General features: G+C 36.3%; 1 protein-coding gene across 1 annotated transcript in view; it reads right to left on the bottom strand.

The window, feature by feature from the left end:
* colec12 (collectin sub-family member 12) overlaps positions 1 to 23,038 on the bottom strand; it is a 38,171-nt gene continuing 15,133 nt past the window's right edge. The window contains exons 3-10 of the mRNA XM_048162187.1: positions 11,942 to 12,064; positions 7,510 to 7,596; positions 5,692 to 6,735; positions 3,249 to 3,740; positions 1,293 to 1,435; positions 1,073 to 1,182; positions 762 to 904; positions 1 to 645 (exon numbers count right to left, since the gene is read on the bottom strand). Coding sequence (XP_048018144.1) covers positions 626 to 645; positions 762 to 904; positions 1,073 to 1,182; positions 1,293 to 1,435; positions 3,249 to 3,740; positions 5,692 to 6,735; positions 7,510 to 7,596; positions 11,942 to 12,064 — 2,162 coding nt within the window. The 3' untranslated portion in view covers positions 1 to 625. The remainder of the gene's footprint in view (positions 646 to 761; positions 905 to 1,072; positions 1,183 to 1,292; positions 1,436 to 3,248; positions 3,741 to 5,691; positions 6,736 to 7,509; positions 7,597 to 11,941; positions 12,065 to 23,038) is intronic.

Raw genomic sequence — 23,038 nt, 5'->3', positions numbered from 1 at the left:
TTGAAAAATACCAACTATATTTTATTTCAGATAAAAACATGGTCTTTCATGATGATTACATACATGTACATGTATTCAAATACACAACTATTTTATACATAGCTACTGCATAATCAAATATTTGAAAAATCAAAGTGTTAAAGATTTATTCACAAAATCACATCATTGATGTCCAAGACTTAAGAAGTAAAACTCTGGCGTGAACAAATTTTGGATTATAGTCATTAAAACATATCAACATATTAATTTGTATCATTATGGTTGGCTGTTCAAAGCTTTATTTTAATTAAAGCAGCTACAAAGCTTCATTGTATTGCACTGGATTAATGTGGCATCAGCTTTGTTAATGACAGGTAAAACAGGTATTTACAATCACATGATTACAATACATTACAGCCTTTTCACTTATCATTAACATGACTGGTGATCAGTGTATTTAAAATAGTTTGCAGTCTTGACTTGCTCGTGATTGTCAATGACGTTTACTTTTGCGTCCGTCACGTATGCTGATCTCTGGGCAAAGAAGCGATTGTTCGTGCTTTGTGAGAGGATACTGTGACAGAAGTCTTCTGAACTGTCTCTGTGATTGTCATATCCAATATTCTCTGTTCATTCATAACAGATGCTATAAAACTGGAACTTTGGCTGTGAATAATGGAAAAAATACCTCAATGAATTATATGAACTCATCAAAGCACATCAAACAGATAACACATTTCAACAAAAAGAAGCTAGAAAAACATGCAAGAATCAGAACTTACATTCATTAGTTCGTTCACAAATGAAACCAATGCGTTCTGTGCAGAAAAAGTCATTCCAATTGCCCTCATGTATTAAACCTGCACAGTCTTCCCCAGCCTCGTGACCATGGCTCCAGTTATCAGGCTGTCCAGGTTTCCATTTCCTTTAAATTAAAAGCAGACAAGACTAATGGGGAATGTATCCTAAGTTCCTAACACTGCATTCTCCCCTCACTGGATACACATTATGTAATATGTACACTTGTGTACACTGGAGGTACAATAATAGAGTTCATGGGTATTTTACTTCATGGATTCAGTTATTTACTCACGTATAGTTGGGCAGGCTCCCATCCACCCATCTCCAGATGTTTTCATCTTCGCTATCTGTGAGGCCCAGCCAAAAGTAGCCCTTTCCAGAAATCTGCCTCTTTATCCATAGCTGTGAGAGATAATAACACTCATATTTATAGAGTGATACCTCAAGAGTAATATGGATAATGATGTTAATTGAAGATGTATATATGTTCGGAAATAGTATCCAAGATTTACCTGCTCATCTTCATCATTGATAATCAGCATAGATGAACTCTTGTTGCTGCATCTTTCCATTGTTTCATTAAAGTTCAGACTCTCTGTTTGAGCTGAGAAGTAGTAACATTTATCTCTGAAGCTCTTCCACTGAGGTGGGCACCCTTAGATAAAAAAAAAAAAATACATAAGAAATATTGTCACATCTCCATTTGTGCTTAAAAGTAGCACTTATGACAAATGCAGACTGGTTATATATAATTCAAGTCTTCATGTTGTTAAAATGGAAATCGATATGGATGTGCAAACTAGCATGTGCTATAATCTCTATGTGCAATGCATCTTTTTGTACTGTCCCATACAACCATGTATACAAACATTTTTTTAAAAAGTAACATAAGTTACATACTATAAATTGTGGTTTGTGGAATTTTGACAATTTTCAAAGTGCCCCTATTATTCTATTTTAAAGGTTCAAATAGGTCAGCTTCAATAGGTTTACATGCATCCGAGGTCAAAAAACACTTTCATTTTCCCTAATTTTTCAGAGTCTGAAAATGGTTTGTTTGAAGATTCAGTCTCTCTAAACCCCTCCTTTCTGAAACCCTACTCTGCTCTGATTAATCAGATGGCCCAGTCTGTTTGTGACTGGTCTAACGCTTACAGCGCATGTTAGAAACGAAACGGCAATTACTATAACTGAATTTCAGCTAAAGAGGCTTTCTCGGCGCTTGATACACAGTGATATGAACAGTTAGACTGGGTAAACCCAGTCTGATCTGCTGACGATTTGATTTCGCCAGGCAACTCAGTCTGGAAACCAGTACATTCATTTCTACTGCTTCTGTTACACTTTTGCAGGAACCAATCACAGACTGGCTTATCCACCTTGCTCACTATTGGCGGGTATAACACGATGACGATAGAGAAGCAACGGCAAGCACGACCGTCAATCCAATTCCTTTTAACCTCTCGACGATGCTGAATGACTTCTTTAGTTTAGCAAACAAATCGCTCGAGTGGGTGTAAATACCACTCACTTTCATGTTTTTTTTTTTGCACAACCTGCAAAAATCGCTTGATGCCATTGCTGCTTCTGCAAACCGCAGATCAATGCTACTATCCAATACAAACTAAACCTGTCTGGAGTTTTTGCGTCGCTCTGCAAAGTACGTCACCCGGATCGTTGATCTGATTGGCTGAAGGACTATCCAATTGCGTGAATAATGCTTGTTGATCACGCCTCTTGTGCAGTAGAAAATACATACAGACTCCCCAGACCAATGTTCAATTTTAAATTGAGCTTGGTCTGGTGATAGCCAGACAAATGAACAGTAACAATGGTGTCGGTTTTACCCATAGACTGTAAAAGGTTTTACCTATCAATTCCAGCATGAGTCCTCAACCTTTTGAACCAAAACACGAACCAAACTCTTCCAGACCTCAGCTACAACTACAGTGTTTGAGGGCGGGTCAAAGTAGACGTTGTTCACGACACGAGCAGTCAATGAAGACCACAGGCTGGCATTATACAAATTTGTAACATTGTTACATAGGAAGTGAAACCGGAATTCCAGGAATTTCCAGGAACTGGAAACCAGGAAGTGAGACCGGAATTGCTGACGACTTGTTTCGGCAGTTCAGAATCGATTCTTTCTTTTAGGAGACAATAACTTTATTTGTTGTGCACTTTGATCTTTAAAACTTTGCAGACCTTTTGCGTTCACAAAAAAACTATATTACACACTGCATGAAACATAATATTCAAAAAAGCATAATAGGGGCACTTTAACTTATATAGAAATGAACAAAATAGATCTCAGAGTACAAATGACAAATATTCTGAGATCCATATTTTATATAAAAGCTAACCACATTACATGAAAACAGCATTATTTATTCTGTATAAACCATATTATCAAATAAATTGCCTGTATTAAGTGTATGTAAACAGTGAAAGTAGAAATAAGCCTGTACCTGGTGTACTTGTAGGAGGCGGTGCTACCTGGCGGTTGACAAAGCCTTGTGGATCTACCGGGGGCAAAACTACTGGTGCAGGAAGTCCTGGTAATCCAGGAGGTCCAGGTGGGCCAATGGGGCCAACGGGCCCACGGGCTCCTTCCAGTCCTGCAGGCCCAGCTGGCCCTCTGAGTCCCTGGGGCCCTTGAGGCCCAGAAGGACCTGGCTGACCATCTCTTCCAGGCAGACCAGGTATACCAGGGTCACCTTTCTCTCCTGAAGGCCCCGCCCTGCCCCCTGATCCTCGTGAACCCTTTGGCCCAGGGCTTCCTCTTGATCCAGGTGGCCCTTTTAACCCTGGCACACCAGGAGGCCCCGCTGGACCCCTTTCTCCCTTAGGCCCAGCAATACCAGGTGCTCCTTTTTCACCAATTTCACCTTTCTGGCCAGCTTTGCCAGGCAGCCCCTGGGACCCTTTGTCTCCCCGAGGACCTCTTGGACCAGGAGGACCTGAAATTAAAGACAAAGGAATTAACTTCCGCTCGACTGTCTAAAAGCACAAAATTTTGGTAGTGAAAATGAGTTATTAGCATAGATTGAGAGGTGATTTTGATCAGTGTTTCATTCTAAGAGATTAATGGATTCAGATGGTACCCCACATGACCACAAAGACATGTTTTGGCTGTGAATTATATCTCCAAATATCTTAATTTTATAAATGTAATAATTATAAAATATATTTTGGTAACATTTTACGACAAGGTCCCATTCATTTAAGTTAATTAATGTGTTAACTAACAATGTGCAATATATTTATTATAGAATTTGTTAACAAAAATACAACTGTTCATTGTTAGTTCAACAGATATAACTTTTGATTTTAATCATTTCAATTTCAGTTTATTTATAAAGCACATTTAAAAACAACCTTTTGTTTTTTTTTTACCAAAGTGTTGTACATAAAAAATACACCAATGCAGTTACAACAGGGGTGTCCAAACTCGGTCCTGGAGGACCACTGTCCTGCAAAGTTTAGCTCCAACCCTAATTAAACACACCTGAACCAGCAACCAGCAAAAAAGCAAACTGGATGGATAAAAGCAATCTGGATGGATCGTGGATAGCAATTAAGTCTGAAAGGTATTGGGGGGGCTAGATTGTTGAGGGCTTTGTAAACAAACAGTGGCATGCCAACAAACCCAACAAACAATGATTATCGAGCCCTGATGAAATAAAACCATGAATTTTTTTTTTTCCCTTAAAAGGGGTTTGACTGGCAAATCGACAAAGGTGATAAAAGCTAGCTCTAACAATAGCATTAATTTGCTTGTCTAGCTAAGTCTACTATCAAGGTAAAATCCTAAATCCTTAACATCAGAAGTAAGGTGTGAGGTAAAGTAAATGTACCCTGGTCAATAATGTTCAAATCCACATTCTCTTTCGGTCCAAACTAAATAATTAGATTTTTATCATCATTTAGGTACATAAAGTTGTTAGTGAGCCATACTTTTAGTTCATGAAGACAAGCCACCAGTATCTGAATAGCAGAGTTATCATTACGTTTTATTGGTAAGTAGAGTTGGGTGTCGTCAGCACAGCTACGGTACGACACACCTAAATATTGACCCAATAGATAGTATATATAATGAAAATTGTTTTAGTATTATGTATTAGTAAATGTTAAAATAACATTAACTAAGATTAATAAATGTAAGTATTTTTCATTATTTCATGTTAACTAATGTTAAATATTTTCATGATTTCTTATCAGAACATTTTTTCTTTTGTCAAATCAACTTAGATAATTAATTTTGTTCAGATAACATAATATTTTGAGTTTCTGTTGATTAAATCAATTGCCTTCATTGTATTAACTCAAATTTTTAATTTCAATGAACTCAATTTTTTTAATGCAACTATTTAACTTACTTTTTTAAGTTAAACCAACAATTCTTTTTTTTTGCAGTGTAGTTAACAAATGTTAATAAAATAATATAAAATAATCTTTTAAAAATATTTCATACAGGCTACATGATCCTGTATTCTGAATTATATATATTTTATTAGATATATTATTACACCAATAATTAGCTTCCCTTAATCACCTAGAATCAAATCAAATCGGTAACTCCTCTAAATTGTTTTTTGTTTATATATATTTGAATATTTAGTAATAAACATTCTCTATATAGTATTTTTTGTCATTTATTTATTTGTTTTAGTGAATCATTTCACATTGTATTTTTGTTGTGCTCACTTTTTTTTTTTTTTTTTTTTTTTACAATTCAGGAATTTGCTGTTTCAACAATTTATATAATATATTGTATAATAATAATAATAATAAATAAATAAATAAATAAAATATATTAATAAAATATAAAAAAGAAATATTAAATTATGTATAACAAAACAGAATTGTTTTAAATAGTGTCTACATTTGCTTTATAGCCTCAGCTCTTACCCTGAAGGATAGTGAAGTTTGTGATGAGCTGCGAGTGTTTGCTGTCGACCAGTTTCATTTCCTCCATGACTATGGAGAGGCTGCTGACTTCTTTGTCGAGCCTGGTAGCGAGTTCCTCCTGTTGGGCTTTGAGCTCTGTGCTGTCCGCCTTAGTTTCTGTCACACTGTTGTTCAGCCCCAGCAGCAGGTCCGAGTGCCGGGTCACCGTCTCGGCGCAGGTGCGCAGACCATTCAGGTCCATGCTGATCGCTCCGAGCAGCTGCGTGGTGAAGCTAACATTCCCTGTAATGCGATCCATTTCCCCCTCATTGCGGTCAAGACGTGTCTCTAGTGCATCAAACTTCATGGAAGTGGCATTGTCGTGGTCTCGCTGCAGATCCATGAGCTCACGCAGGCTCTGGTCGTGGCCGTCGGTGATGGCCGAGGCGTTCTGCACCTGCTCTGAAAGCGAGTTCAGCTGAGAGGTCACGTCCTCCAGAGAGTCACTGTTAGAGCGAGTCAGTGCAGAATTATTAGCAGCTAAAGCCTGGAGGTTCTGCACCTTCTCCCTCAGCCAGTCGGCATCCGCTTTGGTCTGCCTAGCCACCTGCTGAAGGCTCTGATAATCATTCTTAAGCTTCTGGACAGCCTGGCTTGTGTCCTCAACTGACCTCTGGAGGGAGCTGATGAGGCTCCTCTGCTGGGTCTGGGTGAAGTTCAGAGTGCTGATGCTGTGAGTGTTTCGTCCCTGTTCGTTCGCCTGCACCTGAAGATCGGTCTGGAGCCGAGCCGTGTCAGTCTTTAGTTTGTCAATCAGGCCGCTGTATGAGTTTAAGGTGTGGTTTACTTTGCTGATGACGTTGACGTTGCTCTCCAGCAGATCTCGCAGTGAGAGGTGTCCGCTCTGCATGTCCTCGCCGGCTAGCCGTAGCTCATCGAGAACAGCTTTGTTGCTGGAAGCCTTCATGGCAATGTCGCTGAGCTGCTTCTGCAAGGTCTGAATTTCCAACTTGAATGAGAGGAGTTCACTGGTGGCGTTCTCTGATTTCTCTCCCGTTTCATCATCTGCCCATCAAATACAGAAGTTCATTTAAGTGAAAAAAAAAATGGATTCAGAGCAGCTGAGTCAATGACATATAAGAGTGTCCATTATAAATATGTAATGATTAATTTAATTTAATTTAATATTTAAGGGCTGTTCTTAATGAATATTAATGACTTGTAATCAAGTAAAAAGTAGTAACATTATTACTAAAAATCAATATATTCATATATTTTAATATATTTATTTATTTTATACTTTTAAAATATTTTTCAAGACAATTGTTTTACAAATATCATGAATTATTAATTCATAGAAATCACACCACATTATATAATATAACCTGGACTAACCTTGCCTTGTCATAAAAATATTCCACCACATGACATGAATTTTCTGGAGAAAAGTTTATCAAATATAAGCAGTGGAGCAAATTTATAAAATAAAATAAATAAAATAAAATAAAATAAAATAAAATAAAATAAAATAAAATAAAAAATAATTCTGATAATGAGGCTTTTTCCCTTCATTGTGACATTAGGGCAGTTGTATCACATCATCATTTCTGACATAATATCACCCCAAAAATATAAATTTTATTTAAAATATGAATTTTAGTTAAAAAATTAAAAACATGCTCATCAGAGAAAAGGTGTATTCAAATCATTGAATGTGTGACATGCACTTTTAATCTATTTTTGAAAAAAATAATAGACAGGATGTAAAAAATTTGTGTCACGTCATTAAGCCAGTTATGTGATATCTAAAAGGCAACATCTCAGGTCTACTGGACTTACCAAGTTTCTTGAGGTCTGTCTCTACAGCCATGATTTTCCCTCCATAATTCTCCATACCTTCTGTTACATTATCCATCCTTTGGACCACTGTGGGACACACATTACAGATGCCAATCAAACATTGTCTGCACTATGGACTAGAAAAATATTGTAAATCCTTAAAGGTGCCCTAGAATTAAAAATTGAATTTACCTTGGCATAGTTGAATAACAAGAGTTCAGTACATGGAAATGACATACAGTAAGTCTCAAACACCATTGTTTCCTCATTCTTATGTAAATCTCATTTGTTTAAAAGACTTCCGAAGAACAGACGAATCTCAACATAACACAGTCTGTTACGTAACAGTCGGGATCATTAATATGTACGCCCCCAATATTTGCATATGCCAGCTCATGTTCAAGGCATTACACAAGGGCAGCCAGTATTAACGTCTGGATCTGTGCACAGCTGAATCATCAGACTAGGTAAGCAAGCAAGAACAATAGCGAAAAATGGCAGATGGAGCAATAATAACTGACATGATCCATGATATCATGATATTTTTAGTGATATTTGTAAATTGTCTTTCTAAATGTTTCGTTAGCATGTTGCTAATGTACTGTTAAATGTGGTTAAAGTTACTATCGTTTATTACTGTATTCACGGAGACAAGAGCCGTCGCTATTTTCATTTTGAAACACTTGCAGTCTGTATAATTCATAAAGACAACTTCATTCTTTATAAATCTCTCCAACAGTGTGTAATGTTAGCTTTAGCCACGAAGCACAGCATCAAACTCATTCAGAATCAAATGTAAACATCCAAATAAATACTATACTCACAGGAATCGATGCATGCATGCAGCATGCATGACGAACATTTTGTAAAGATCCATTTGAGGGTTATATTAGCCGTGTGAACTTTGTTTATGCACTGTATTAAAGTCGAAAGCTCGGGGGCAGGTAGCGTGAGGATTTAAAGGGGCCGCAGCCTGAATCGGTGCATATTTAATGATTCCCCAAAATAGGCAGTTAAAAAAATTAATTTAAAAAAATCTTAAATTACATCTTGTGAAAAAACATTCTAGGGCACCTTTAACAAAGTCACGAGTCAAGAGGCTGCTTGAGACTCATCTCTGAAATTTCCTTCAAAATGCTGATAGTTTTGACCTGTGTCGACATGATTCAACATTTTAACTTGTCCAGTGCACATGCACAAAAATACAACAAAAATTCCACACATATAGTCATACAGGAAATACATGACACTTAATTTCCTCTGGAATTTGGAATGGATCCTGAGGAGTCTTTATCTGAGCATCTTGTGAGCCTTTGTGGTAATTCCTAGCAGTCTTGCTGGCACCACTATAGATATTCAAGGACAGATTTTGGTCTCATCCCTGATTTGTACAATAATGAAACCCCAGTTTAAAATGCCTAAGGGCTAAAATGTTAATATAACCTGCCATAACCATGACCAGGCCATTTATGTTCTTATGTACATTGTTGTAAACATCTTGATTCTAGAGTTACGTGTTCACATGCACCACTAGATGGCGCTTTCACTGTGCATTCTGCTTGATTCTTTTAGTAAGAGGTATATGATTAAAATACCAACTGTCACATTTGTCATTTTCTTTGGAACGGTCAGAAGGCGATCTTACAGGCTATTATGACAAAGTCCCAGAATGGAATCAAATCCCCCTCTTGAGCCCAGTGTTTATCCCATTGAATTTCTCACTGGTGGTCAAACATGAATGAAAAAATAAAGTCATCCTCTTTGCTCTCCAGTGTATTTGCTCTCAATGTTTTTAACTCATGTTTCATTCAGACATGCAGCACTTAGCTATTCACTGCCAGCAAATTCAAACACATCAAAGATCTTGGGTGTTAGCATTCCTGACTGCGCTTGTGTAACCAAACACAGAACAAATATATGCTGTAGGGGAAAAACAAAACATGGAGGTCCATTTCAAAGGCTTGTTGGTCATTTTCACACTGGGAGTCTGTCGGCAGGAGGTCAACACTGCCAGTTCCTCGTCTCAGTCTCCTGGCCTCTCACTCTCCTTTCTTTCTTGTATAGGCCATGTTATTTTTGAACGGAGTTCTCTTAGCTGTATTACGAGGACTTGATCTAAATAAGATTATTGAGGCACTAACTGGACTAAATCTGAATATGCAATTAAAAACTTATGTTGATATGAAGCTGTTCGGGAGACTGTTTAGAAGTGATACAGAATAAGCATAATGTGACCAGATTCACCCTGGCACTGCCAACAAAGGAAACATGCACTGTATTCAGAATGCAACAAAGTCCCTGTCAATCAACCTGTGGGTTTCGAGACAACAAATTACTGCTAAGGCATAAAATCTCCTCTGGAGCAGGTTTGCAGTGAGACTTGCTGCTTTACATGGTCTTCTCATCTGGTTGGCATTAGGGCTTTACAAAACCAGAGGACACATATGGACTCAATGGACACATGATCTGGACGATCAGATCAAATTCACTGAAAAGTAAATAAGCAAGGAGACACTTTCCATTTCAGATTTGGGGTGCTTTGTAGAAGTTCAGTTATTCCATTTAAAGATACAGGGATGAAATTAGAAAACAATCAATATTAGTGAATGAGTGTAAACTATACTAGTACAGTCTTATTTTAGTCTTATTACATGATAATCATTTACATATTTTAGCAGATACTTTTATCCTAACATTCTGTCAAGGTTCAGTTAAAGATATGAACAAACATTCTTCCAATAACATTAATAAAACATTCCTTCAAATATATCTGGTCTTTAATAATGTTTTCAAAAGTAAATTATGTATACTTTGTTCAAGGACCGTTTTTACCTGCTATTGTCACTTAGTGTAATATATTGCTATTTTCACTTAGAGTAAATAGCTGCTGCCTTAAAGGATTAGTCCATTTTTAAATAAACTTTTCCTGATAATTTACTCACCCCCATGTCATCCAAGATGTCCATGTCTTTCTTTCTTCAGTCGTAAAGAAATTAAAGTTTTTGATGAAAACATTCCAGGATTTTTCTCCATATAGTGGACTTCAATGGGCACCAAACAGTTGAAGGTCATAATTAGTTTCACTGCAGCTTCAAATTGTTCTACACGATCCCAGATGAGAAATAAGGGTCTTATCTAGTGAAACCATCACTCATTTTCTGAAAAAAAAATGAAAATTATATAAGTTTTAACGAGAAATGCTCATCTTGAACTAGCTCTCTTCTTCTTCTCCTCTATTATAATTCCGGCAGTGTAGACACTGCTAAGTGTATTACTGCCCTCCACAGGTCAAAGTTTGAACTAATTTTTATATGCTATATGCTAGTTCAATAGTATATAACAATTAGTTCAAACTTTGACCTGTGGAGGGCAGTATTGCACTTAGCAGTGTCTACACTGCCGGAATTCTAATAGAGGAGAAGAAGAAGAGAGCTAGTTCAAGATGAGCATTTCTGGTTAAAACTTATATAATTTTAAAATTTTTTTCAGAAAATGAGCGATGGTTTCACTAGATAAGACCCTTATTTCTCATCTGGGATCCTGTAGAACAATTTGAAGCTGCAGTGAAACTAATTATGACCTTCAACTGTTTGGTGCCCATTGAAGTCCACTATATGGAGAAAAATCCTGGAATGTTTTCATCAAAAACTTTAATTTCTTTACGACTGAAGAAAGAAAGACATGGACATCTTGGATGACATGGGGGTGAGTAAATTATCAGGAAAAGTTTATTTAAAAGTGGACTAATCCTTTAAATTAATTTGTAATGCCTTAATATAATATTATCTCTTTTCTTCTAAAACATTTAATGGCAAAAAAGGCATACATTTGATCAGTTCATTCATTCCTTGAGAATCAAACCCATTAGCACTGTTAGCTATAGGAATGCTAATCACACAACTGACTAAAATTATTAAAAACAAAATTCTATTCAAAAGCTAGAAAAATACCTCTATTTTACCATGGCCTTCAGGAAGACAACAACATGCATTATCTTATCCTGATTGGCACCAGACAAAATAAACTGTGATGCTCTGTTTCACAGTGCTCTGGCTTTCCCAGCTAATAGAGAAAGCAGATGCCACTGTGATAATACGACTGACAATATTTGGAAAAATATCTTGTTTCTACGGTGCAATATGGTTGCCTTATGTCAGGACAAATAATAAAGTGAGCCAAAGTTCAAAACTGAACGGCAGAAATGATGGTGAATGTTAAATTATGGCACATTCTTGATACATATTAGCTGGATATAAAAAATTATAAACCCAATGAACCTAGATTATCCAAGTTTCTGATCTAAACAACAGACAGCAGGAATTGTCTGTACTGTACTGAAAGGCTGAAAATGCAAACATTATGCATGTCACATCTCATTCAAAAAGATGAATGAGAGAGTATCTTCAAAGACAATGATCAGAAGACTTCCTACCTTTGTATCCCAGCACAGCCACAGCTATGGTGAGCAGCGCACAAAGCACATACAGAAGAGCAATGGCCACCCTCAGGGCCCAGTCATTTTTACATTTAGTGCATTCACTTCCCTCCTGGATACCTGCAACACAAAATACCACCGCATCAAACATTGAAAATGCTTTTTTAGCATGATGTAAATACATATAATTCTTAAAGGATTAGTTCACTTTCAAATGAAAATTAGCCCAAGCATTACTCACCCTCAAGCCATCCTAGGTGTATATGACTTTATTCTTTCTGATGAACACAATAGGAGATATATTAAATATCCTGACACATCCGAGCTTTATAATGGCAGTGAGCTGGATCAACACGTATGAGCTGAAGAAAGTGCCTCCATCCACATCCATCCATCATAAACGTACTCCACACGGCTCCGGGGGGTTAATAAAGGCCTTCTGGATGCATCAGGATATTTATTAATATATCTCGGATTGTGTTCATCAGAAAGAAGAAAGTCATATACACCTAGGATGGCTTGAGGGTGAATAAAGCTTGGGCTAATTTTCATTTTAAAGTGAACTAATACTTTAAATAACAACTCAAACTCTGACAGGAAAAAATCAGGAAACTGACTGGTTCCTAAAATAAATAGTTCACTCACAAATCATCTTCATTTACCCACCCTAATGTTGTTCCAAACCTGTATGACTTTCTTCTGTGACACAAAGAAGACATTATGAAGAATGTCTGTGTTGTTTTTCTTGCATTAGCATATTTTTATGGTCTTTCTAATCATCATGTTTGACATGTTGATGTTGACATATGCTTTTCATTCAAGTTTTAGACTTGGCTAAGTTTAGAAAACACTGAAACACCTTCAGGAAATTACTTGAAGAAAAAACACAAATTCCAAGGGACAACTATTTCAGCGATTTCACGCAAAGCAGCTTTAGAGATCACAAAGTTTTACCACATGATGATGGTGTAAGCGAATAACTGCCCCTCTGTTTGTTTTCAAGAGTCAAGCTGAAACTACACCATCGGGGCTTACTGTGGCAAGAGACCATGTGTCATGCTTGTCCTGAACAAAAATGACTGATTTGTGTCAGTCTGGTTCAGATTACTATTGAGCAAAATTGTTTCCCCTTCGATTTAGAGGGAACATGCGGTCAACTGTAAATCGTGTCACACTAGGTCAAACAACAAGTTTGAACGGTACATAACAGACAATGACGTCGAATTCGCCACACGCTGCATGTTTTTGAGCAAAGTGGACCCCTGTTGTGTTTAAGTTGAGGCTTAGCAAATAAACATGTCCACTATCTCCAGAAAACTCCAGACATTCCACAACGAGGCTCACATCCTTGTTTGACTTGTCAGCATATGGTCGGAGTGGCAGCCATGGCATCCAGGTCAGGCTAAAATGAAAGCCCCAGGAGAGAGCTGGGGGTGGGCAGGTCGCTGAAGAGCTTGTCCTTAGACCCACACATCTGTGTAAACATCATGGCAGAGCGCCTCAAAGGGCCCTCTGAGCTATGGCCCAGGATGCAGGGGGGTTTACATCGAGGGTTTGGTGAGGTGGTCTGTGTGGGGGAGATCAGAAGTGGCCTACCCACCCTCACTCAACTATAACCAAACCACACCATGTAAACAAGCAACATTACAACCTCTGGCTATGGGTCATTTGGTGTTCAAAGGAGAGAGAGAAAAGAAAACAATAAATGCTTCACTTTTACATTGCTGTAGAGTGTTTATTGCTGTGTTTCTTTCACCTAATGAAAACTATTAACTAGAGATGGACAAATTGCTCCCGACTTACATCACTGAAGCTAGATTAACCACACAGCTTGCCTTCCTACACTTTTCACACATTCTTTCGAAATCAGGAGGGAAAAGCTGATTTCACTGAAGAAATACAGATGTGCTCTCTATCAGATAGCTGGAATTCCAAGGTGGGACACTTATATTTGTGCTCTGAAACAAGCAAACATGTTACACTCACAACTAGGGTTGGGAATGAGAACTGCTTCTTATTCAATTTTTTTTCTGGTTAATTCTGAAACTAATTTCTTCCCGCACATGTTCCCACCGAACCGATGGAGTTACCTGCAGTAGTTCAACAATTACACAGCAACATAGTTGCTAAATCTACAGCACAAAAGACTTTAGAATGAATGACTCTACGCCGGTTCATTTAGGCTACGTTCACACTTTCAGTCCAAATCCAATTGGAATCTCATCTAAAATTATTGACTGTCCGCAACGTGTATCACAACTGTTCAGATCCGATTTGTGTGTTCATGCCGTTCTTTCATTTTCCAGAATATCTGCATTGGTTTCTATGGTAATGCTGTTGCATTGGTAGGCATACGCCAAAAACAACAACATAAATCGCAACATGGTGGGGTTTGCAATACAGATGTTGTCTTATTTACAACATTATTTACATCGTCCAGCACTTTGCAACAACACAACCTTGTTTCTGCAGTGACTTTCAGCATGCTTCCTATAACAACGTCTGATGTTTACGTTTTACGTGGCGTGAAAACGTCACCTTAAAGGTGCCCTCGAATGAAAAATTTGAATTTATCTTGGCATAGTTAAATAACAAGAGTTCAGTACATGGAAATGACATACAGTGAGTCTCAAACTCCATTGTTTCCTCCTTCTTATATAAATCTCATTTGTTTAAAAGACCTCCGAAGAACAGGCGAATCTCAACATAACACTGACTGTTACGTAACAGTCGGGGTGTACGCCCCCAATATTTGCATATGCCAGCCCATGTTTCCAACATTATAAAAGGCATTAGACAAGGGCAGCCAGTATTAACGTCTGGATGCGCACAACCAAATCATCAGACTAGGTAAGCAAGCAAGAAAAATAGCGAAAAATGGCAGATGGAGCAATAATAACTGACATGATCCACGATAACATGATATTTTTAGTGATATTTGTAAACTGTCTTTCTAAATGTTTCGTTAGCATGTTGCTAATGTACTGTTAAATGTGGTTAAAGTTACCATCGGTTATTACTGTATTCACAGAGACAAGAGAGCCGTCGCTATTTTCATTTTTAAACACTTGCAGTCTGTATAATTCATAAACACAACTCCATTCTTTATAAATCTCTCCAACAGAGTAGCATTAGCCGTTAGCCACGGAGCACTATCAAACTCATTCAAAATCAGAAGTAAACAATATAACAGTATACAATACTCACATAATCCGCCGCATGCATGACGAACACTTTGTAAAGATCCATTTTGAGGGTTATATTAGCTGTGTAAACTTTGTTAAGGCACTGTTCAAGGCAAGCGCGAGCTCTGTGGGCGGAGAGCACGGGATTTAAAGGGGCCGCAGCATAAAATCGGCGTGTTTATAATTATGCCCCAAAATAGGCAGTTAAAAAAATTAATTAAAAAAAATGTATGGGGTATTTTGAGCTGAAACTTCACAGACACATTCAGGGGACACCTTAGACTTATATTACATCTTTTAAAAACATAATCTAGGGCACCTTTAACCACACAAAATCCGATAGTAGTCAGACTGAAATGGATTTCCAGAAATGCGATTTGAATAAGATTTCAAACCACATATGAATGTAGCTCGAAATGCATTTTTAAAAATCACTTATCATGTGTTTTTGGCCATTCACACTTGATAAATCTGACAGTCTGAATGTAGCCTTAGTGAATCAACAGCAAACAGCGCAATGTAGTCCCATTCCCGAACGAATGACTCTAATTAACCGGTTCTTTTAAGTGAATCAAATGCTTACAACGCAACCAATGTAGTCTGATTCCGAAGTATGTTTGTAATATAAACACTTCATGTTTTCTATTTATGATTGAAATTATGTCATCATATGGCAATGGAATTGTTTCTTTTTCCAAATATTTATTCCTTTACGGTACAAAAACAATTGTTAATGGATCCTTTAAGGAACTAGAATAGACCCTTTTCACATTTCCGGTTTACTCAAGTCGTCATAGTTGGGTAAACTTTTATAGCGGTGAATGAGAGACTTCATTAAATATATTTTGTGTTTCTATTTGCGCAAATAGCTAAAGAAAAAGTCCACAATATAGTGTTTTCACAACTTTCAAAAAGAGGAAAAAAATAGAGAGCGATTGATAACGGCAGTCAGAAGTTAATGCTTGAACACCCTCAAAGCAGCGCTAACTAGTTTTTTGTAATTTGATGCAAAGTTAATATAATACAATGTATAGTGTGCTTAAAATGAAAATGTAAAAAACTTTGCAGGATTTACAATATTGATGACCATTAAAATGTGTCATTACAGTTCATGAAAAGGATCTATTGTTCTATATAGGAATTTCAGAATACGACTTAATTTCTTTACCATTCTTATCCTTACTTAAAATATTTTCTTGTTCAAACCTCTTACACACTTGCCAAATAGATTAATGCAGTCTCTGCAGACTGTACATGACAACATTATCTATAAACATTCGCATCCAGCACACATCCAAACACCCACACATTTAATGTTTGTAACTCACACACATGGAAAAACCTATAGGGAAAAGCAAACTGAGGCCGTGGAATGGATCACCATACCTTGCCCTTTACTACAGGGCTTTAGGGAGGGTCTGGAAAGTGGCTAGTGTTAATTTTAACAGGTCAGCAGTGACAGGTTCAGATCCAGGAAATTCCCAAAGAGAAAATAACTAGTCAAACAGTCTGAATGAAGTTAAAGTATAACACACAACAGGCGAACTTACTGTATGTTAATGTACTACTTTCCTAGTCAACACTTCAGAGTTTGAATCCTAAAGATATCATGATGGATCATATTAAAATTTGGACAACAAAAGTGCTGCTTTAACTCTGTGTGAGATGAGGTTGTTAAACTGTGGCAGGAGATTGGGGGAGAGAGAGAGAGAAACACTGAGGCCTGCATCCATGCCTGTGCAACAGCTGTGTTTCATTTAGACTCAGGAAGTCGCTCTCTTTTTTCTTTGTACCTGCTATAAGACCCACTCACACTTGCCCAATGCAACAGAACACTTGTGATGGAAATTTCCATGGCCACAAAAATACATTTTTCCACACTACACACAGAAATTGGTCCATGTTTGAGTTGATTTTTGATTTGATACTTGGGACTGAAATATATTAGGATGATTCTTCACTTAGGGGAACTTTCTTGTGCCCCTGAATGATTCAAAATATGCTCTTCCTAGTTTAAGGGTAAATTATAATAGATTTCAACTTTTCTGTTGTCTCTTTATTGAATTTTTCCTAATTTTTAAGAGTACTGAAATGCTAAATATGTCAACTATTTTGGACTCCGCTACCTATACCACTTCCACCACACCACTATTCAATTAATCTGGTATGTACAGCATGTGTACAACTTGTATTTATATTATAACAAAAATAGCCAATATACCCAATTTTAAAGAAAAAATAATTTTTATTTCCATTTCTACTTTGTTATATTGGAAATGAGGGAAGATGGCCAACCATGATCACACCCTTATTCCAGGACAATGAGACAAATGAGTTGTTAAAAGTAAGAAATCATCCAAGATCTCACAAGGCAGTCTAATTTGGTCTCACAGAAACCATAAAGGCCTCAAGCAGCCTTTACAAGTTTTATTAAAAAAATTCTTGCACATTTACTGTGGGTGGCTGAGTTATAAATATGTTTAATTAAGTCTTCCTTAACATTTAAATGCTTGAGCTATTGTGACCTACAGTTTGAGAAGCTAATGAAGAGTTACAGATACATTAAGCAAATCTGAGCAATGAAGTCCTCAGGGTCCAATCAGAGTCCAGGCATTTGAGAAAAACAATTCTTTTGTCATTTGATAATAATTATAGACTTATCTGCATGATCTGCATGCAACACATGTGCAAAAGCTGTGATAATGAAGTATTTATTCTTATATTTTCAATCAAGCGTTAACTCAACTGATTTCATGTTGGCCATCGTTTTGTAACTGGACAAATCTTGAAGACCAGAAGCGAGAAATGATTAAACAGAATGGATTGGCAGCCCTGAAAGCAAACAGTTTAACAAACATAGATGACTAGTAAAAACAGATCCAGTCAGTCTCTGAAGATGAAGAGGAAACAAACTCTTGCTGTATGTCATTGCGGTTTATTTCAACATCAGAAAACAATGAGTTTCATCATGTTAAATATATTCTGCATCAATCCCTATGCGGCCACTGCTAACATCTGGAATCATCACTCAAAGCAAGACTCAAATAAAACACTATTTGCATGCAATTCTTTTCAGTTGTCTAGCATCAGAAATAGCAAATATTGTGTATCTGGTGAAAATCTCTGGATCCAATCATCTTGCCCCCAGCGTCCCTCATTACAAGCCCCCTCTCTGGAATGTTAACAAGTAAACGCTCTAAAAAAGGGGGTATAACTACAGAGACAAATTACTACACCATTATGTTTATAAACCTCTGAACTGTACTGCTCCACACTATAGCGTGCATCAACATTTTTTCCCCTTTTTTGACAGAAAACAGGTTTATAACACTTTAAATGGGCACAACCATCTGGAGCTTATTAAAGAAAGGGGGGGGGGGGGAATCAAAGGATGAAAGAGAACATTTGATACATCATCCCTCCATGCCAAGGACTGAAGAACAAACATCTAAAATGTCAGTTCAGCTTACAGTTTGGATGCAAGGAACCCTTTTCCTCAAAGAACCCTTTATATTACAGAGTTTAACATAGTTTTTAAATACAACTAGTGTAAAGGAAGTGAATTCTGTAGCATATTATAGCGAACAGCTTGAACATGCCACCAAATCTAGTGTTTCCATGTGGAATAGGTCTGGACCAATAGCACAGCCCATTAAACTGGAGCATTTTGATTGAGCGAGTAGATTAATGAGATCGAATCTTCATTGAAAAATCATGCTCTAACGATCCAGGTCATAATTCCTCTGTATATTGTTACGCACTCATGGTTGGGCTACAACATGAAGGCTTTGTTTACATGTTTACTTGCCTTTGCTCAGTTTTGATACAAACAAGTCAACAGCAAGCAATTTAAAGAACATCTTTTTTTCTGGATCCAACCATTTTTTTTTTTTTGTTTGTTTGTTTTATGACATCAGCAACAAAATAAAGGCAGAAATAGGAATAAATCCTCTCTAGAGTTCAGAGAGAGGCAATAAAGTCTTTCCTAAGACATTGGCAGAGTAACTGGGACACGTGTGGGCTGTTTTCAGCTCCAATTATTTCCTTATGTGATCAAGGCCATGTGCAGTTTTAGAAATCCAGTGAGACTCTGAAAGAATGAGAGCTAGCGATTGTGAAAACCAGCTTCTCAACAACTTAAATAACTGGTTAATGGTCATTCAAGATAAATTAAACATAGACTAGAATGGGCATCCATATGCTTATGTTGAGCGCTGGAAATCATCTGTACTGTATTACTGTAGAAATACGATGTCGAATAAAGCACAACCTTAAGAGGAAATCATAAAAAGGATGTATGGAAAATGTGTGGAGACAAAAACAGAGATAATTCACGGCCAGACAGACAGGCAGATCCCACTCAGAATCTGAGACAGGAAATCAAAATCCGAAGCCAACAGCCTCTGGCTAATGAGCTAAAAGAGAGATTCTGCTCTTGATATTGGTCTACTGCACTAAATAAATGCAAATACCTTTAAATCCACTCTTCTCCAGCTACTTTTTTAACAGTATTATGCTTATAACTTAATCTGACCCTCACTTTATGTGAAGTTATTCATGATAGCGTCTTCATTTTATATAATATAACATCTGTCTTGGTGATTGAAGCAGAAAATTTCTTTAAAAAACATAGCAAGAAGACATCGTTGGCTTTGATACATGCAGAATGTTGCAACTTTTTTTGGCAATGACTTGAGTGAAGTCACACAAGATCACCTTGCTCTTATTCCAGCACACAATTTGTTATTTATATTGTTTTTGTTTTTAATAACAGCTCTTTTACACCGTGTCCTAACTACATGTGAAGTGACGCAGCAATGATTCTATTTTAGAAACGGTTTCTATTTTTCTTCGTCGTCACTTCTAGAACAACAACACAAAGTACTGGCAATGATAATCTCAAGTATTGTTTATAAGATTTATTTATTGTTAAAAGCATCTAATGTCCGTTTGAATATCATTTTGTGTTCTCAGCTTTGTAGCCGTATTGAAAGTAACCATGGATAATTCACCTCAGTTCGTGAAAATAAATAAATGGGCACCAGAATGTTCAAACTGTCAACTCATTGCGAACAAACAAGTATAATCTATAACAAAGATTAGTGAGCAGCTTAGTATAAGGTGGGATACATCTTTTGTAGCCCATTCAACCACAAGCATAAAGTACAAAAAGCTACATTCACAATTTGTGGAGACAAAGTGAACAAAATTAGATTTTTACGCTTTTATAACCCAATCTTTTAGACTGCATAAGTGATCAGATTCTATCTGCATGTGCTTATAGGCGGTGTAGTCATATTCTGGCATATCTACAGTAGTTGCTATATAGTTTTGACGTGAGCGTCAACCAATGCCAAATGAGTTTCAGATAAACTGGCCATATGGAGAGACCCGACGGTAAATAGTTGCATGCTTATGTACACTATGGCGTCTGGTTTCCTTAAAGCATAAACACATGCTTCATTATCCCAACATTAGAAACATTAGGCCACAAGGGCACATGCCATTATAATCATATATGATCTAGATGAACAACTAAAGGCTCATTCTAGCAGTGCACTTATTAGTAAAACATTTGAGTAATCACATCAAGTCTGAGAAGTACAAGCACTTAAAAAAAATAAAAAACCGTGCATACTCGCAGTGACATTATAATAAATGTTGTTTTTGTCAACTCTCTCTCTCTCTCTCTCTCTCTCTCTATATATATATGAAGAGTTCAGATGAAGTGCCATCTGAAATTTTCTTTTAAAAATGAGCATTTTTATCAAGCTTGTATGTTTAGGTTCAGTAATTTCACTTTAATGTCAATTAATAGGTCATTTTCATTGCCATTAAAGGTCCCGTTTTTCGTGTTTTTTTTTAAGCTTTGATTGTGTTTATAGTGTGCAATATAACATGTGTTCATATTTCGCGTGTAAAAAAACACAGTATTTTTCACATAATTTACTTATCTGTATACCGTTGTTTCCACCGTCATAAAAACGGGCTGATGACTTCCTTGTTCTATGAAGTCCCTCCTTCAGAAATACGTAACGAGTTCTGATTGTGCCAGCGGTTCCTGTGTTGTGATTCGACAGCAGTTTAGCACATTTTGCCCGGAAAGGTCACGCCTCTTACCATAACGTGGAGATGCACGCGCTCAGTGTTATTGTAAACATGTCTTTAATTTTACCCTATCAATTTGAGCCGGAATCAGACCCGGTGATTGGACTGCGGGATGAAAATAACAGCGTTTCGACGACATGGCGACAAACACACTCTACAAACGCAACTCTTGTGTATTCCTGTGGGCGGAGGTTAGTCAAAAAACTGTTTTAGTGACGTCATTAAAGAAGGAAGTAGAGGGATGTAGTCCAAACTGGCCGTTCGATGTAGGCAACTTCTGTTAAATAAAACATCTCGCTTGGCATTGAACTTTGAGCTTTAAAATTTTACAGATTTTATTTATACTCTAACAACAACATTACACACTAACTAAAGTTTGAAACATGGGATCACGAAGAACGGGACCTTTAAAGTGAATTAACTGAATATAAACATGCGAGCTTGATGAAAATGCTCATTTTAGAAGAAAATTTCAGATGGCACTTAGAGGCTTTTGCATCTGAACTCTTCATATATACAGTACAGTCCAAAAGTTTGGAACCACTAAGATTTTTAATGTTTTTAAAAGAAGTTTCGTCTGCTCACCAAGGCTACATTTATTTAATTAAAAATACAGTAAAAAACAGTAATATTGTGAAATATTATTACAATTTAAAATAACTGTGTACTATTTAAATATATTTGACAAAGTAATTTATTCCTGTGATGCAAAGCTGAATTTTCAGCATCGTTACTCCAGTCTTCAGTGTCACATGATCCTTCAGAAATCATTCTAATATGCTGATTTGCTGCTCAATAAACATTTATGATTATTTTCAATGTTGAAAACAGTTGTGTACTTTTTTTTTCAGGAGTCCTTGATGAATAGAAAGTTCAAAAGAACAGCATTTATCTGAAATACAAAGCTTCTGTAGCATTATACACTACCGTTCAAAAGTTTGGGGTCAGTAAGAATTTTTATTTTTATTTTTTTGAAAAGAAATTAAAGAAATGAATACTTTTATTCAGCAAGGATGCATTAAATCAATCAAAAGTGGCAGTAAAGACATTTATAATGTTACAAAAGATTAGATTTCAGATAAACACTGTTCTTTTGAACTTTCTATTCATCAAATAATCCTGAAAAAAAAATATTGTACACAAATATTTTGTACAATTGTACACATTAAATGTTTCTTGAGCAGCAGATCAGCATATTAGAATGATTTCTGAAGGATCATGTGACACTGAAGACTGGAGTAACGATGCTGAAAATTCAGCTTTGCATCACAGGAATAAATTACTTTGTCAAATATATTTAAATAGTACACAGTTATTTTAAATTGTAATAATATTTCACAATATTACTGTTTTTTACTGTATTTTTAATTAAATAAATGTAGCCTTGGTGAGCAGATGAAACTTCTTTTAAAAACATTAAAAATCTTAGTGGTTCCAAACTTTTGGACTGTACTATATATATATATATATATATATATATATATATATATATATATATATATATATATATATATATATATATATATATATATATATTATAATAAAGCTAAAATAAAACAAATATAAGATGAGAACTTTATATCTTGGCAACTAACTGAAATCAAGTTCAAGTTGAAGTACAAAAAATTAAACTAAAATAAAATATATTTTAAAAATATATAAAAATGACAAACACACATAACAAATTTACTAAAACACTCTTAAAGCAACGTTCTAGAATGTTTTATACAGTATATATACTATGCATGTAGTACAAAAGTATGCAACATAAAGCAGAATTCAAACGTAGTTTAACTTAACA

This window comes from Megalobrama amblycephala, linkage group LG17 (genome assembly GCF_018812025.1).
Source record: "Megalobrama amblycephala isolate DHTTF-2021 linkage group LG17, ASM1881202v1, whole genome shotgun sequence".
Lineage (NCBI taxonomy): Eukaryota > Metazoa > Chordata > Actinopteri > Cypriniformes > Xenocyprididae > Megalobrama > Megalobrama amblycephala.
Note: the sequence above shows the minus strand (reverse complement) of the source record. Positions and strands in the feature narration are given on the sequence as shown.